General features: G+C 38.1%; 1 protein-coding gene across 7 annotated transcripts in view; it reads right to left on the bottom strand.

Annotated features, from left to right (window-relative positions):
• The window catches only part of LOC111861941 (endoplasmic reticulum aminopeptidase 1), a 92,912-nt gene that overhangs the window by 27,533 nt on the left and 51,818 nt on the right, over positions 1-13,561 (bottom strand). For all 7 annotated transcript variants that reach the window (XM_023846926.2, XM_023846924.2, XM_023846931.2 and 4 more), the window contains 4 exons: positions 10,060-10,240; positions 6,737-6,962; positions 5,832-5,986; positions 900-1,148 (listed from right to left, as the gene is read on the bottom strand). In XM_023846926.2, coding sequence (XP_023702694.1) covers positions 900-1,148; positions 5,832-5,986; positions 6,737-6,962; positions 10,060-10,240 — 811 coding nt within the window. The remainder of the gene's footprint in view (positions 1-899; positions 1,149-5,831; positions 5,987-6,736; positions 6,963-10,059; positions 10,241-13,561) is intronic.

Raw genomic sequence — 13,561 nt, 5'->3', positions numbered from 1 at the left:
TATACATATATATATATATATGTGTGTGTGTGTGTGTGTGGATCTAAAAATTTGGTTTTATGTAACAAACTTGTAAAAGCCCATCAGGATGAATGAATTTCAAATCCATCTTTTTATACTCTATACTTGACAGTGATGCTGAATTACCTCAAGTTTTCTTACCATAATTTTATCACAATACATAAACAGATAAACCTTTTGTCTTCTTGTCTGTTGTCCAAAAACATAAAAATTAGAATATACAAAACTATAATTTTGCCTGTGGTTCTGTATGGGTGTGAAACTTGGTCTCTGACATTAAGGGAGGAACATAGACTGAGGTTGTTTGAGAACAGGCTGTTGAGGAGAATATTTGGACTGAAGAAAGATGAAGTCAGAGGAGGGTGGAGAAAACTGCATAATGAGGAGCTTCATAACTTGTACTCTTCTCCAAGTATAATTAGAATGATCAAGTCAAGGAGGATGAGGTGGGCAGGTCATGTAGCACGAATGGTGGAGACGAGGAATGCATATAGGATATTGGTGGGAAAGCCAGAAGGGAAGAGACCACAGGGAAGACCAAGACGTAGGTGGGCAGACAATATTAGAATGGATCTTAAGAGAGATAGGATGGGATGGTATGGATTGGATAGATCTGGCTCAGGACAGGGACCAGTGGAGGGCTCTTGTGAACACAGTGATGAACCTTTGGGTTTCATAAAATGCTGGAAAATTCTTGAGTAGCTGCAGACTTGGCAGCTCCCCAAGAAGGGCTCAGCTCCATGAGTAGGTAAGTAAGTATATAAACAGAATATGAAAGCAATCTGTTAAATTCATAAGCTTTTAAATATAAAAAGGTCAGTGTTCAACAAAAAGTCACTTTCTTTCCATAAAAAACACGTTTTAACAGAAGCAATTACCTTGTTATATGAAATGATGTCAAAAATAGATTCAATCTCCACAGGATCATGCACTGCTACTGAGATGGGATGGCTGCTTGCCAGAGCATCCAGATTCAGTGCTGGGTGAGTTTTGTCCAGAATAAACTGATCCATCATCTTCCAGCTGGGCATGATATGATCCACTCCAAGGTACTCTAGATAGCTTGCGAAGCCTTCATTCAGCCACAAATCATTCCACCACTTCATGGTAACCAGGTTCCCAAACCACTGCCAAAAGAAACAGTGTCCTGTATAATACTGTGATATGATGCCTGAAAGGCGAAACAGCAGAGTTGGAGAGATGGCCATTGCTAGGGAATGGTTGTGTAATGCACATGCAACAATAGAGGAACTGTTGGAAGCAGTATTTTCTGTGGTGTGGGCCCCAAGGCTATATACCAGGAACCAAAACTGACAGATAGTGAGTTCTGAGGGCAGACAAGTCAGCCTGAGCCTCAGGTTGTTTTTGTTGTTGTTACCTTACAGAGAAGTGGGAGGCAAATGAGTGTTCATTGTTAAAAACATTGGGTGGCAACACCTATTCAAGTCATGTGACACAGTTGCTGGTCACTAAGGCCATGAACATGAAAGCTGAGGAACCTACAGCATTGGGAGCTGTTACCAGGTGACAACTGGTGAAGACACGGCAGACTGAGAAGATCTGGTGCATGCTGTGGTGAAACATAAAGTGTGTGAATCAGCAAAATGTTATAATTACATGTAGTTATGATCTGTAAGAGTCTAATAAATCCAGTTGCCAATCCAAACCCCATGTCTAGTCACTTGATGTGTGACAATAACTTTCATGCCATGTCTGATGCTGCATGTTGGCTTTCGGGTTTGAGTCATGTCACTTAAGTTCCAAAGAATGTAGGGAACAGAGAATAGAGAACCAAAACTCATCAATTACCAAACACTCATTCAAAATTAAACAGAGAATGTACTTTGAAAAAACACAATTCATACATGAGACCCTATATCATCAAGTAAAGTTATCCCTGTGCTTAAGTACCACACTATGAAGATGTACAGGAGTGGAGGTATAGCTCCACCATTCATAACCTTATCACTACAAGGAGGTGACTGATCATGTACATGCCCAGCCTCTTTATCCCCCAGGGGAAAGCGCCCTGAATGCCATGGATAGGAGGCTGGGTGGGCCCAAGAACCAGTCTGGATGTAGTGGAGTAGAGAAAAATCTCTTGTCCCTGTCAGGAACTGAACTGATGGTCATCCTGCTTGTAGCCCACTGCTATACTGACTTAGCTATCTTGGACCCGAATCATCAAGTAGGTAACTGAAATAATGATGCATCCAGCAAACTTAATATGAGTAGATACATACTTAACAGGTAGAGACCAGTACTAAACAGAAAAAATTAATCTTCCATGGCAGCAGAATTGACTTCTTTGGTTGATATCTATGTCAGAACATTAGCTGATAACTAACTGAATGTAATAAAAATCTACTTAGAATTGCTGAAGAAATATTTAGGTGTGGTATGGATATGTGGGTTCTGAGATAAATCACAATTGCCTGAATTCTGTTCTTCTAGAAATCAAGATATTCACCCTAGTCACGGTAACTGCAGTGTTCACTTAGGCACTGGCTACAGTTCAACAAGTGATATAAGTTATGCCTGAAGGGCAATATTAGGAATCAAATTAGAGTAAGACCTCACTAATTCAGACTAACTGGGAGCAAACCCTTGTCCAAATCAGGAAAAATCATAGTTATAGAAGTGCTACTGAAAATATGTTCAGGGAAGTTATAAAATGGACTTCAAGTGTCTTTTCAGGCAATACAACTTTATTTTGAAACTTAGACTGCATATCACGAAATAAATTTACTTGTCATAAAATGTTAAAATATAAGTACAACTATTTCTTTTTTTCTAGACATTATCTACCATCCTGTTTTTGTTTAAAACGTCCTGATTTTATTTAAAACATGTTTTGAAGACTGGATTCTGTCTCTGTCTTCAGGAGGAACATACTTAGTTGGGCCCAATCAACAGAAATAGTCCCTATCTTTGGACACCTGTACCAACACAGACTGGGTCTACAAACCAAGCACAGCACACCATCCGCATGAGTTAAGACAAACATTAAAAATGTTAAGAAACTTCAAATGCATCATGGTACTGTCAGAATAGATGTCATCACTAGAGAGATACATTATCTGTATGGTACCAACATAAAAAACACAATTTTCCCACTTAATCTACACTGGATGGTGTTGTAGTCTTTGACTTCTGCCGCAATAATGGGAGTCCAGAGGGGAGGGATGTCCTAGCTGGGTTGATTGGTTGGATGATCTACCAGAGACATTTGGGAAGATTCCTTGTATTTCCTGTATGTGGTGTTTGGTACAATCTGCAAGACCTTCGCTTATTTCCAACATATTTTGTGGCCTTCTCTGTACACATGTTGTGCTAATTTTAATTTTTCAAGCAGATCTTGTGTCAGGTTATATTTGTGACCCTTAATGCGTATTTCTAAAGGTCTGCTTGTTTCACCAATGTAACATCTACCACAATCGTGATATCATATGCAATAAAAACAGGATGGGGTTTTAAATAAAAACACAGTAGTTGTATTCATATACCATTGTCACAGACTTTTAGATCTTATTTATTAAAGATATAAGTTCTTACATCAGTCTTAAAAACATTTTAGGTAGTCTATATACTTAATGCTATCGAGGCTGTGTTAAAAAAATCAACTTATTTTTTTGTGTTCTCTTTTGTACTGTTCCTTTAGTACAAATTGCTGACTGCAGCAATGTGATTCTTGAGGTCATAATGTGCAAAGAAAACACTTGTCTGAATTAACGAGGTTTCACTGTATACTACTACCTGCTGGCTCATTACTGAAAAAGTTCACTGAATTATATAACACATAGTGCTGCTGTCAATAGTGTCTGCAATCTCTTGCTCTAACTGTCCTCTAGGAGTGAAAGGGCAAGGCAATTACCAACGAACACCCATATGCACTATGCAAGCTGAAAACATCAGAAAGTCAAGGTTTACGAGTTCTTCTCACCACTCACCTTGCTTCCTCTTTGCTGGAGGGTGGTATTTCTCTCTCTCAGTTATTTAGGTTTCATAATTTCTTACCATAGTTTCCCTTCTTTTTAAACAAAACAGATAAAGGTAAAAAAGGTAAACTTGTCCCTGTACTAAAATAATTTTACACTATACCATAGACACATATGTGGGAGTGGAAGTATAGCTCCACCATTCTTGACCTCAGCACTTGATGGATGTGTGGTCAACTATACAGGGTGCCCCAGGAAGAATGTGCCAAACTTCGGGAGGGTGTTCCTTATGTTAAAGTATGCCGATATAACCCAAAACACCTATGTCCAAAGTTGAACGATTACGGAGATAATGTCCAGAGAAATGTGAAACTTTGACAGGTGTTACACACTTGTTGATTACCAAATACATATTAAAACTGGCAGGAACATGTGGTTTCTGTAATGTTAATAATGTACGTAACATCAAACTAAATTGTAAGTGACATGAAGCCATTAAATTGAAATACAAAGAAACTCGCACGCCATGTCATAGTTGTCCTTAGGGTTCCAAGCACTATACATGACACATGACTGGCAAGCGCTGACGTAACATGGCTGACTGAGCATTCTGGTATAAGCCGATTACATAACTGTATTAAATGTACATTCACGGAAAATCTCTTTTGGAATTTCGTTTCCATTATCTCATGTGGATTATTATGGGACCACGTATGCACATTTCGTAAATTATTTACACCGTCCCGGGTAAAAGACGCCTCATCACTGAATAAAATGACATTTAACAGTTCGGGATGAGCTTTTATCTAGTGGCACAAATCCATACGCTGAGCATGGTCACCTGGTTCCAGATGTTGTACCCTTTGATCATGGTAAGGATACAACTCTTCATCATGCAAAATTCGCCACACCTGCATACGTGATACGCCGATGCGAGAGGCCATTCTACGAGTGGACGGACGCGGACTTCTCTGAACCATCTCAAGAATGTTCTCTCGTGTGTTTATCCTTCGTACATCCTCTCTTTCAGAGGGCACAGAAACACTCGGAAGAGAACCAGTATCACGCAATGTCTGGTGAATTCACGTAAATACACTTCAAGATGGAATCCTTCGATCGGGAAAACGCCTTTGGTATTCTTCAACAGCAGCACGTGCATTGCCACCGCAAAATCCACACACAAAATGCATATCACAATATTCCACGTGTGAAAACACAAAAGGCATTTCAGCAAATCCGCACAACGAATTTACCAAACATTCACGACGCGGCCGCAACATACTCTGTATGTAGCACATGAGCTTACGGCTAGTGTGAATCACTACACTCTAGGACAAACATAGACAGGACGTCTCAGCTGACAGGTACAGTGCATGGACCCGCCAGAAGACCACACTTTTCTCGGGTCATTATCTCCGTAACCGTTCAACTATGGACATAGGTGTTTTGGGTTATATTGGCATACTTTAACATAAGGAACACCTTCCTGAAGTTTGGCACATTCCTCCTGGGACACCCTGTATGCCCCAGCCACTTTACCTATGGGTAAACAGCCCTCAGTACCCATTGGATAGAAGGCTGGGTGGGTCCCAGAGCCAGTCTGGATGCTGTGAAGTAGAGAGAAATCTCTTGCCCCTGCTGGGAGTCAAACCCCAGCCACTGAGCCCGTAGCTGACTGCTATACTGACTGATTATATCCCAGCTCCTTTTAAACAAAATAGGGTCTTTAGAAACACCTTGGGTTCCCGCTGTCAAAATTTGATTTGTGGTGAAACTAACTACAATCTAGATCACAAATAATATTTATTCCTGGCCTATGAGTCAAGTACATGAAGATATTTAAGCAACAACTACTTGTTATGACTTCAGTACCTGATGTGCCAGTTCATGTGCTACAACAACAGCAACCCACTGATGGCCTGCTGCTGATGTCTCATCCACATCATACATGATAGAAGTTTCTCTGTAGGTGATCAATCCCCAGTTTTCCATTGCTCCAGCAGCAAAATCAGGAATGGCAATCAAATCTGATTAAAACAATAACAAAGAGTTAGTGGAATGTGTACCTGTGAAGTGCCATTTTCATGCAAAATCGGCAGCAGACTAAAGAAGGAACACTTTATAAGGTTAGGGATCAGAGTGACCACAAAACTATAGTGTTAAGCAATAGATCAATAACAAACCCATTATAGTATACTTCATATAAACTGTACAACAAGCTGATGGATCCACTCAGCTTACACGGAAATATATACTAAGTATATGACAGATTAGCTGGAACTAAAAACCGGACCTGGAGATGGTACACATGTGCCAAAACATGTCATCCTAGACAGCAAACTCCATCTGCTGGAAATAGTGTTGTGTTGACAGGAATATAATACACATTATCTATTACGTGGGGTCATGAGGTAGCATAGTTGGTCAAGGCAACATGGCACAAGCTGTAAGATCATGGGTTTGATACCTGATGAGGTCACTGTATTTTTCAATTGACCTAATCCTTCCAGTTGCACTATGGTCCTGGGATAACTTAGCATCTATTAGAATAGAGTAATAGGAATCTTTCTGGAGGTAAAGGGCAGTCAGAGAATAAGGCCAACAACCTCACCACCATCTGTCTATAAAATGTGGGAACCTTGACATCTCACAACCTTATGGGCCTCCATTGCCTGTTATAAGAAATAACTTTACCCTTTTTTTATCTATTACATATGCTCTTCACGCTTGAACATGTCACATCCATTATAAAATAACAGGCAATAATTTGAATTTACCTTGCTTTGGCAGTGGATAAGGGATGCCAAAGAACTCCTCATAGAAATCCATTGCATCTGCTGCAGTTGAGAGTGCGAAGCTGGCCTGGGATATCATTTCATTAGGTGCATATACTGACACAGAGACCTTCTTTTGAGTCTGTTTTGTGATTCGCTTGTAGTCACAAACAACAAATGCTACTAGGTATGTGCTCATCTCCACAGATTCTTGAAAATCATCACGTAACTGTAACAATTATAACATTTTTAATTCTACACTCAATTAAATATTTCAAACAAAAGTAAATATCAACGTCTCTTAAAAACAGGTGTACATTTAATGGGTATCAGAGCTTCATACATAATTTAATTATGAGTACCTCAATACATATTAAAATATATCAGAACTGATTAAAATGTGATAATTTGTAACTTGCAAAATTACCAGTTGCAGCTATTAGAATACATCCAGGTGTGGCACTCAAGAGATCAAAATGAGAAAACTAAGTAAGACTGACCATATATTCTTGGTTTTACAGAGTTATGTGGAGTGTCCTCATTTCTTGTAACGACATCAGTCAGTTCATATCAGATTTTAATTTTATAACAATTTTACATATATATTTAGCAATTATAGTAGAATGGTATGGATTCGATGATTAATATTAAATTCATATATCTACAACACAGTTTACAGCAAAGCACTAATGGTGTCTGAAGCTGCTGTCATCATGGTAACTGAAATTATACACAGTTTAGTTTCATTTCTGCAGATGGAATGAATATTCAACTGTTGCTTGATGACTGAACTCAGTTTATGTTGGTTAAGCAGTTATCTAGTTAGTTTCTGACATTGTGTTAACTGCTGATGTTAAGTAATGTTCAAGCAGGTGTATAAGGATAAATACAATGCACAAATATTTTACTTCTTTTTTGATAACACATATAAAATCAGCTGCTATTGAATAAATCAGGCATGATGATCATAAAACTGAGTAAAAGAGCTGTAACAAGCACAGATTTGTTGTTAGATTCTTTCTCTATATGCAAGCCACATGAACTATATACCACTTAGCAGTTTTAAATAATTACATTATTTAAATAAGAATAAATTGTAATTCACTAATAAAATATCATTCCTCACATTAAGGTTAACAAAGATTAAAAGAACACCAGGAACACAAAGCAGAGAAAAAAGTGCTATTCTGGCTCAAAATTCATTATACATGGTGTGTTCAAAAAGTATTGAACCTTCTTTTTTCCCGCGTAAACCAATTAAGCGCAGGAGGCTCCCTTTGGTGGAGATGTGGAGGGGACATTCATGCGCAGTCGTGAATTTTTTCCTGCCCGCAGAAAGTGTCAGTCGCTGGCAGTCGGCCTATGAGCGAGGACATGTAGTGAGGGCTCGTAGGAATCCAGTAAGGTGTAAAATGACGGAACAACATGAGCAACGATATTGCATCAAATTTTGCCAAAAGCTTGGCGATACCCAAGTGGAAACCATTCGCAAGATTCAACAGGCTTTTGGGGACGATGCCATGAGCAACTCACAGATAAAGGAGTGGTACAACCGCTTCAAAGATGGCCGCACATCAGTGGAGAGCAAACCGCGTTCAGGCAGCCCCTCAACAAGCCGAAATGAGAATGTCATTGAGCAACTGTGGACTTTGGTCATGGAGGACCATCGTATGACAGTCTGAGAACTTGCGAACGAGATAGGCGTAAGCATTTGATTGGTACATTCAATTTTGACCGAAGATTTGGGCATTAGGAGAGTGTCCACGAAATTCGTACCGAAACTGCTAACAATGGAGCAGAAGCAACGCCATCTGGAAATCGCACAGGACATGCTGGACAATGCAAACAGTAACCCCAACTTTCTGAACACCGTGATCACAGGCAATAAGTTGCGGGTTTATGGGTACGACCCAGAAACCAAGATGCAGTCATCACAGTGGAAACATCTGACATCCCCGAGGCCAAAAAGAGCATGGCAAGTCCGCAGCAATGTCAAGGTCATGTTCTTCGACTCCCGTGGCCAAACCATCACAAAGGAATACTACCAGGAGGTCCTGCATCACCTTCGTGATGCTGTGCGGCGCAAACGACTGGATCTGTGGGCAGCAAAAACTTGGCAGCTCCATCACGATAATGCACCCGCCCATTCTGTGCATCTGATTCAGACTTTTGTCGCCAAACACAACATCCCTGTGGTCTGTCAGGCTCCCTACTCCTCCAACATGGCTCCATGTGACTTTTGGCTATTTCCCAAGCTGAAAATGCCGCTGAAAGGAACCCGATTTGAGTCAAGGGAAGACATCATGCGGAATGTGACGGTCCGGCTGATCACCATTCCAAAGGACACGTCCGAGAAGTATTTCCAACAAGGGCGGAAGCGCTGGGAGAAGTGTGTTTATTACCAAGGAGACTATTTTGAAGGGGATTAGGGTTTTGTACCTCCAAATCAATAAATGTATTTCTGCCGACCAAAGGTTTGATTCTTTTTTAACACACCACATACATAACTGCAACATGACAGAGGACCTTCATGTGCAGATATGGAATTGGCACAATAGAATTAATTTTAAAGTTAATTTTCTTTTATGATTTCATAATGTTATTGACTAGTATTATTGGTAACATATTTAGCAACTAATCTGGGAAAAAGCAGAAGGCTGGAAATCTTCTTAATAATGATGAAGTACAAACAATGGTATCGACATAGAATACAACTTTACCACAGCTGACATCAGTGCATAATGGAGAGCAGAGTATACAGAAAGAGAAACAACAAGAAAGCTTGTCCTCATCCAGTTTTACACAACAAAGAATTCTGAGAGGAATGGACAGGTTTAGACCCCATATCTTTTGGTAAGTCAAGATGATACAAAAGTCCAAATCTGTACGTTAAACCCGCTACTACAGGTTCTACATTCTCTTAGTAAATTCCTCATAAGTATATTCCAGTCTTTGATTCAAGGTTACGCAGTTGGTCATGGGTGTTGGTGTAGTAAGGATTGGAGAAGAGCAGTTTAGGTACTGTTGAAGAAATTACATGGCTTGCAAAAAATCGTTAACACCTATGCAAAGAGTGGCATATTGTGGGGAATCACCCAGGACTGGCATTCAAAATCCCTCCCTGCATGTACTATTTTAGGTACTACTTCTTTCTGCTTTCAAAATCACTTCACAATGACATTAAGAGTAAGTAAATAGGACTGAGCACATTGTGGCCCACACATAAAGTTACCACTGAGAAGAAAACTAACACACTTAAGTGTAATACTGAAACATATTCTCACTCCAATTAAACACACAATCCATTATGATTATAACAAGCTAACCAGACCAGTCCCCATGTAGAAGCCAGCATCTTCTGTGTTGATGACAGGCATGTTGAAGAGGGCTATGTGGAACCTATCTCTGAATATTGACATCTTGAATCGTGCTTTGAACTGTGGCTCATCAAAGCAAGGGAAAGCTGATCTGGCATATGTCGGTTCAAAATGTGTAGTTGCTAAATATCTGCAATGTAATAACACAAATGAAAAACTATGTCAGAAAGTAATTTTGTGCGTTCTTGTCTACTAATATACGTATATATCACGACAGCTATCTGTCCCATACCACTACATATTCTTCAGCTTGCAGCCATTTTTGTAACATAAACATAACATTTCTACTAATGCATACTACCACTATTATTGCTACTAATACAGACATTTCGATCTCCAGAGTGTTTCACCGTTAATGAGTGAAATTCCTATTTAAGGTTCCTTTGCAGACTAGAAGATTTGAACAAAAAACTGAGAAGATCTTAAATGGAGATAATTTAATGGCGAGTTAACCGACTTGCAAACATCGAAATTAAACATTAAATGAAGGAAATAATTAATCAAGGATTATTAAATGTACTGTATTTATATGTTAACACTAATAAAATGCTATGATTATAAAAGAAAGAAGTTTTGAAAAGTATATATTTGAGCAAAATTAATTAATATTTCATAACAACTGAAATATAATACATAAATGGATTATGATATATTTACTATCAGATTATCTGAAATCTGTAAGAATATTTATGGTAATTCTTGTCCTTGGGTTTTCATGGTAATGTTTAGTGTACAACTCTGGCCAGGGTTAATGACAACGAAGATGGAAAACACAATGTTTGGCAAAATGGAAGGCCTTTGACAATCCACTACGCTTATTCACAAAATCAAATTTTATATATTTCTTGCAGTTTTTCATCATTTTCAGGCAACATATTTGTACAAAGTATAATGTCTACATCCAAACTAGGACTAAAACATGGCGCCATGCGAGTGACTGTGTATGATTTGAGGTTCAGACAGCAGTAATTATGAAAAGTTCTAGCCTCTGGGATATAATGTAATGAAGTCTGTTGAAAATTAGCTTAGATTTTGAAGGGAAATATCGCCACCATCTTCAGGATCAAAGTATAAGCCAAGTAAGTAACCAGCAAAAAGTAGGAAGCAGGCAGAGCTGTTTGCTGCAAGCTTGCTTGGCTTATTCTTTGATCCTGAAGATGGAGACAACATATGCTGGTTAATTATTAACGGGCTACATGGTATCATGTGGATATGTGATAGCATAGCTGGTTGAGGCACTATGCTAGAAGCCAGAAGGTCACACATTTGATTCCTGATGAGGTCACTGGATTTTTCAATTGACCTAATCCTTCCAGCTGTATTATGGCAATGGAGTTGAATCAACCTCTAACAGAAATGAGTACCAGGAATCTTCCTGGGGGATAGAGGGCAGCCGGTGCATAAGGCTGACAACCTTACCGCCATCTGTAAGCTGACTGTGTAATAAATCTGTAAGCCTCAATGTCCCGCAACCATATGGGCCTCCATGGCCTGTTACAGGGAGGGCTTTGCCCTTTTTTTTTCTTACATTCCATTATGGCCTAAAAGACACAACTCTTCGTGTGAATGACCGACTATTCAACCAAAAGAAACAAAGCTAAAAGTGATACAATGTTATGAGATCTCCCACCTGAATTTCATTAGGCAAAATCTGACACCACCTGTTTACCAGCATATTGCACTTTGACAATACTTTGCAAAGGCACAACATTCTCTGCCTCCTGCTTGCAACAAAACATTATAAAACCTATGCCTGTAGCTTATGTCTGCAAAATCTGACACTTAAGTCTTGGGTCCCTTATATTTAGCAGCACAATAAACCTCTGCCTATATGAAACAAACCTAGTGTTTTAATGTTACACTTAGATGATGCAGGTTTATAATCCAGTAAAATATAATGTAGATCATAGGTTAGTATGCTGGGCTCATGTGTAGATGATGAATGAAGCATGGTGATGCAAACTTTCAAGTTTGTTGTGACATGCAACAAATGGATATGTGTTCACTGCATTCATCTTCCAAACAACTTAATAAATATGAAACCTGAAACTTCACACTTAATAAATATCCTACATAATAATAAAGTCGAATATGTTATATGTGGTGATGTGAATATAAATTATCTAGAAAATTGCGATAGAAGGAAACAACTTGATGTGCTCTTAAATACTTACAATCTAATAGGCACGGTTAATTTTCCAACACGAATTGTTAAGGTATCAAAAACTGCTATTGACAACATATATATAAAAAAGACTAGAAATTATACAGTTAAACCAATAATTAACGGACTATCTGATCATGATGCTCAAATGATAATAATTGATAATATAATATCATCCGAACAAGTAGGTAATCCTCAGTACATGAGAAATTATAGTAATTATAATATAATTAAATTTCAAGAAATGCTAAGCTATGAACTATGGGATGATGTTTTTACAAATGACAATGTAAACAATACTTTTAATGTATTTCTTAATACTTACTTGAGAATATTTTACTCATGTTTTACAAAAAAGAAAATTATTACTTCCAAACTTAAATGTAACCCGTGGATGACTCAAGGGATACGAATTTCTTGTGAAAAAAAGAGGAAGTTGTATATTAAATATAGACAAGATGATGATCCACATTTTAAACTGTATTATAAGAAATACTGTAAAGTACTTACTAAAGTTATTAAAGAGGCTAAGAAAGTACACTATGATAATAAAATTTCAAAATCTTATAATAAAATAAAAACTACATGGTCAATTATTAAAAAAGAGACTGGATCTAAAACTCAGAAGGATGAACCCCAGTCGCTGAAAGTCAATAACATTATGATACAGAATAAAAAGTGCATTGCAAACGTACTTAACGAATATTTTACCTCAGTAGCTCAGACAATTATAGATGATTTAAACAATAACAAAACTCCAACCAACATCAGCCCATTATACTATCTGGGCAATAAATACACGTCTACCTTTAAATCTATCAAATGGCAGTATGTCTCAACTGCTGAGATTAGAAAGATAATCAAATCTTTGAAAACCAAGTCTTCACATGGTTATGATGAAATTTCCACTAGAATTTTAAAAGCAAGTATGCCATATATAACTTCGCCACTAACTTACATTTGTAACCAATCCCTTGCCCAGGGAACGTTTCCAGACAGAATGAAATTTGCTGTCGTTAAGCCAATTTTCAAAAGTGGTAATAAATATGAACCAGCCAACTATAGGCCTATTTCATTATTGTCAGCCTTTTCTAAGGTTCTTGAAAGGGTTATCTATAACAAATTGTATGAACATATAGACAATAATCTTATATTGGACAATAATCAATATGGTTTTAGACCTAATTCATCTACAGAGAAAGCATCTTTCAAATTAATAGAGGAAATACTAAAAGCAATGAATAATAGACAGTTTGTTGGAGGAATATTTTGCGACTTACACAAAGC

This window comes from Cryptotermes secundus, unplaced genomic scaffold (genome assembly GCF_002891405.2).
Source record: "Cryptotermes secundus unplaced genomic scaffold, Csec_1.0 scaffold181, whole genome shotgun sequence".
Lineage (NCBI taxonomy): Eukaryota > Metazoa > Arthropoda > Insecta > Blattodea > Kalotermitidae > Cryptotermes > Cryptotermes secundus.
Note: the sequence above shows the minus strand (reverse complement) of the source record. Positions and strands in the feature narration are given on the sequence as shown.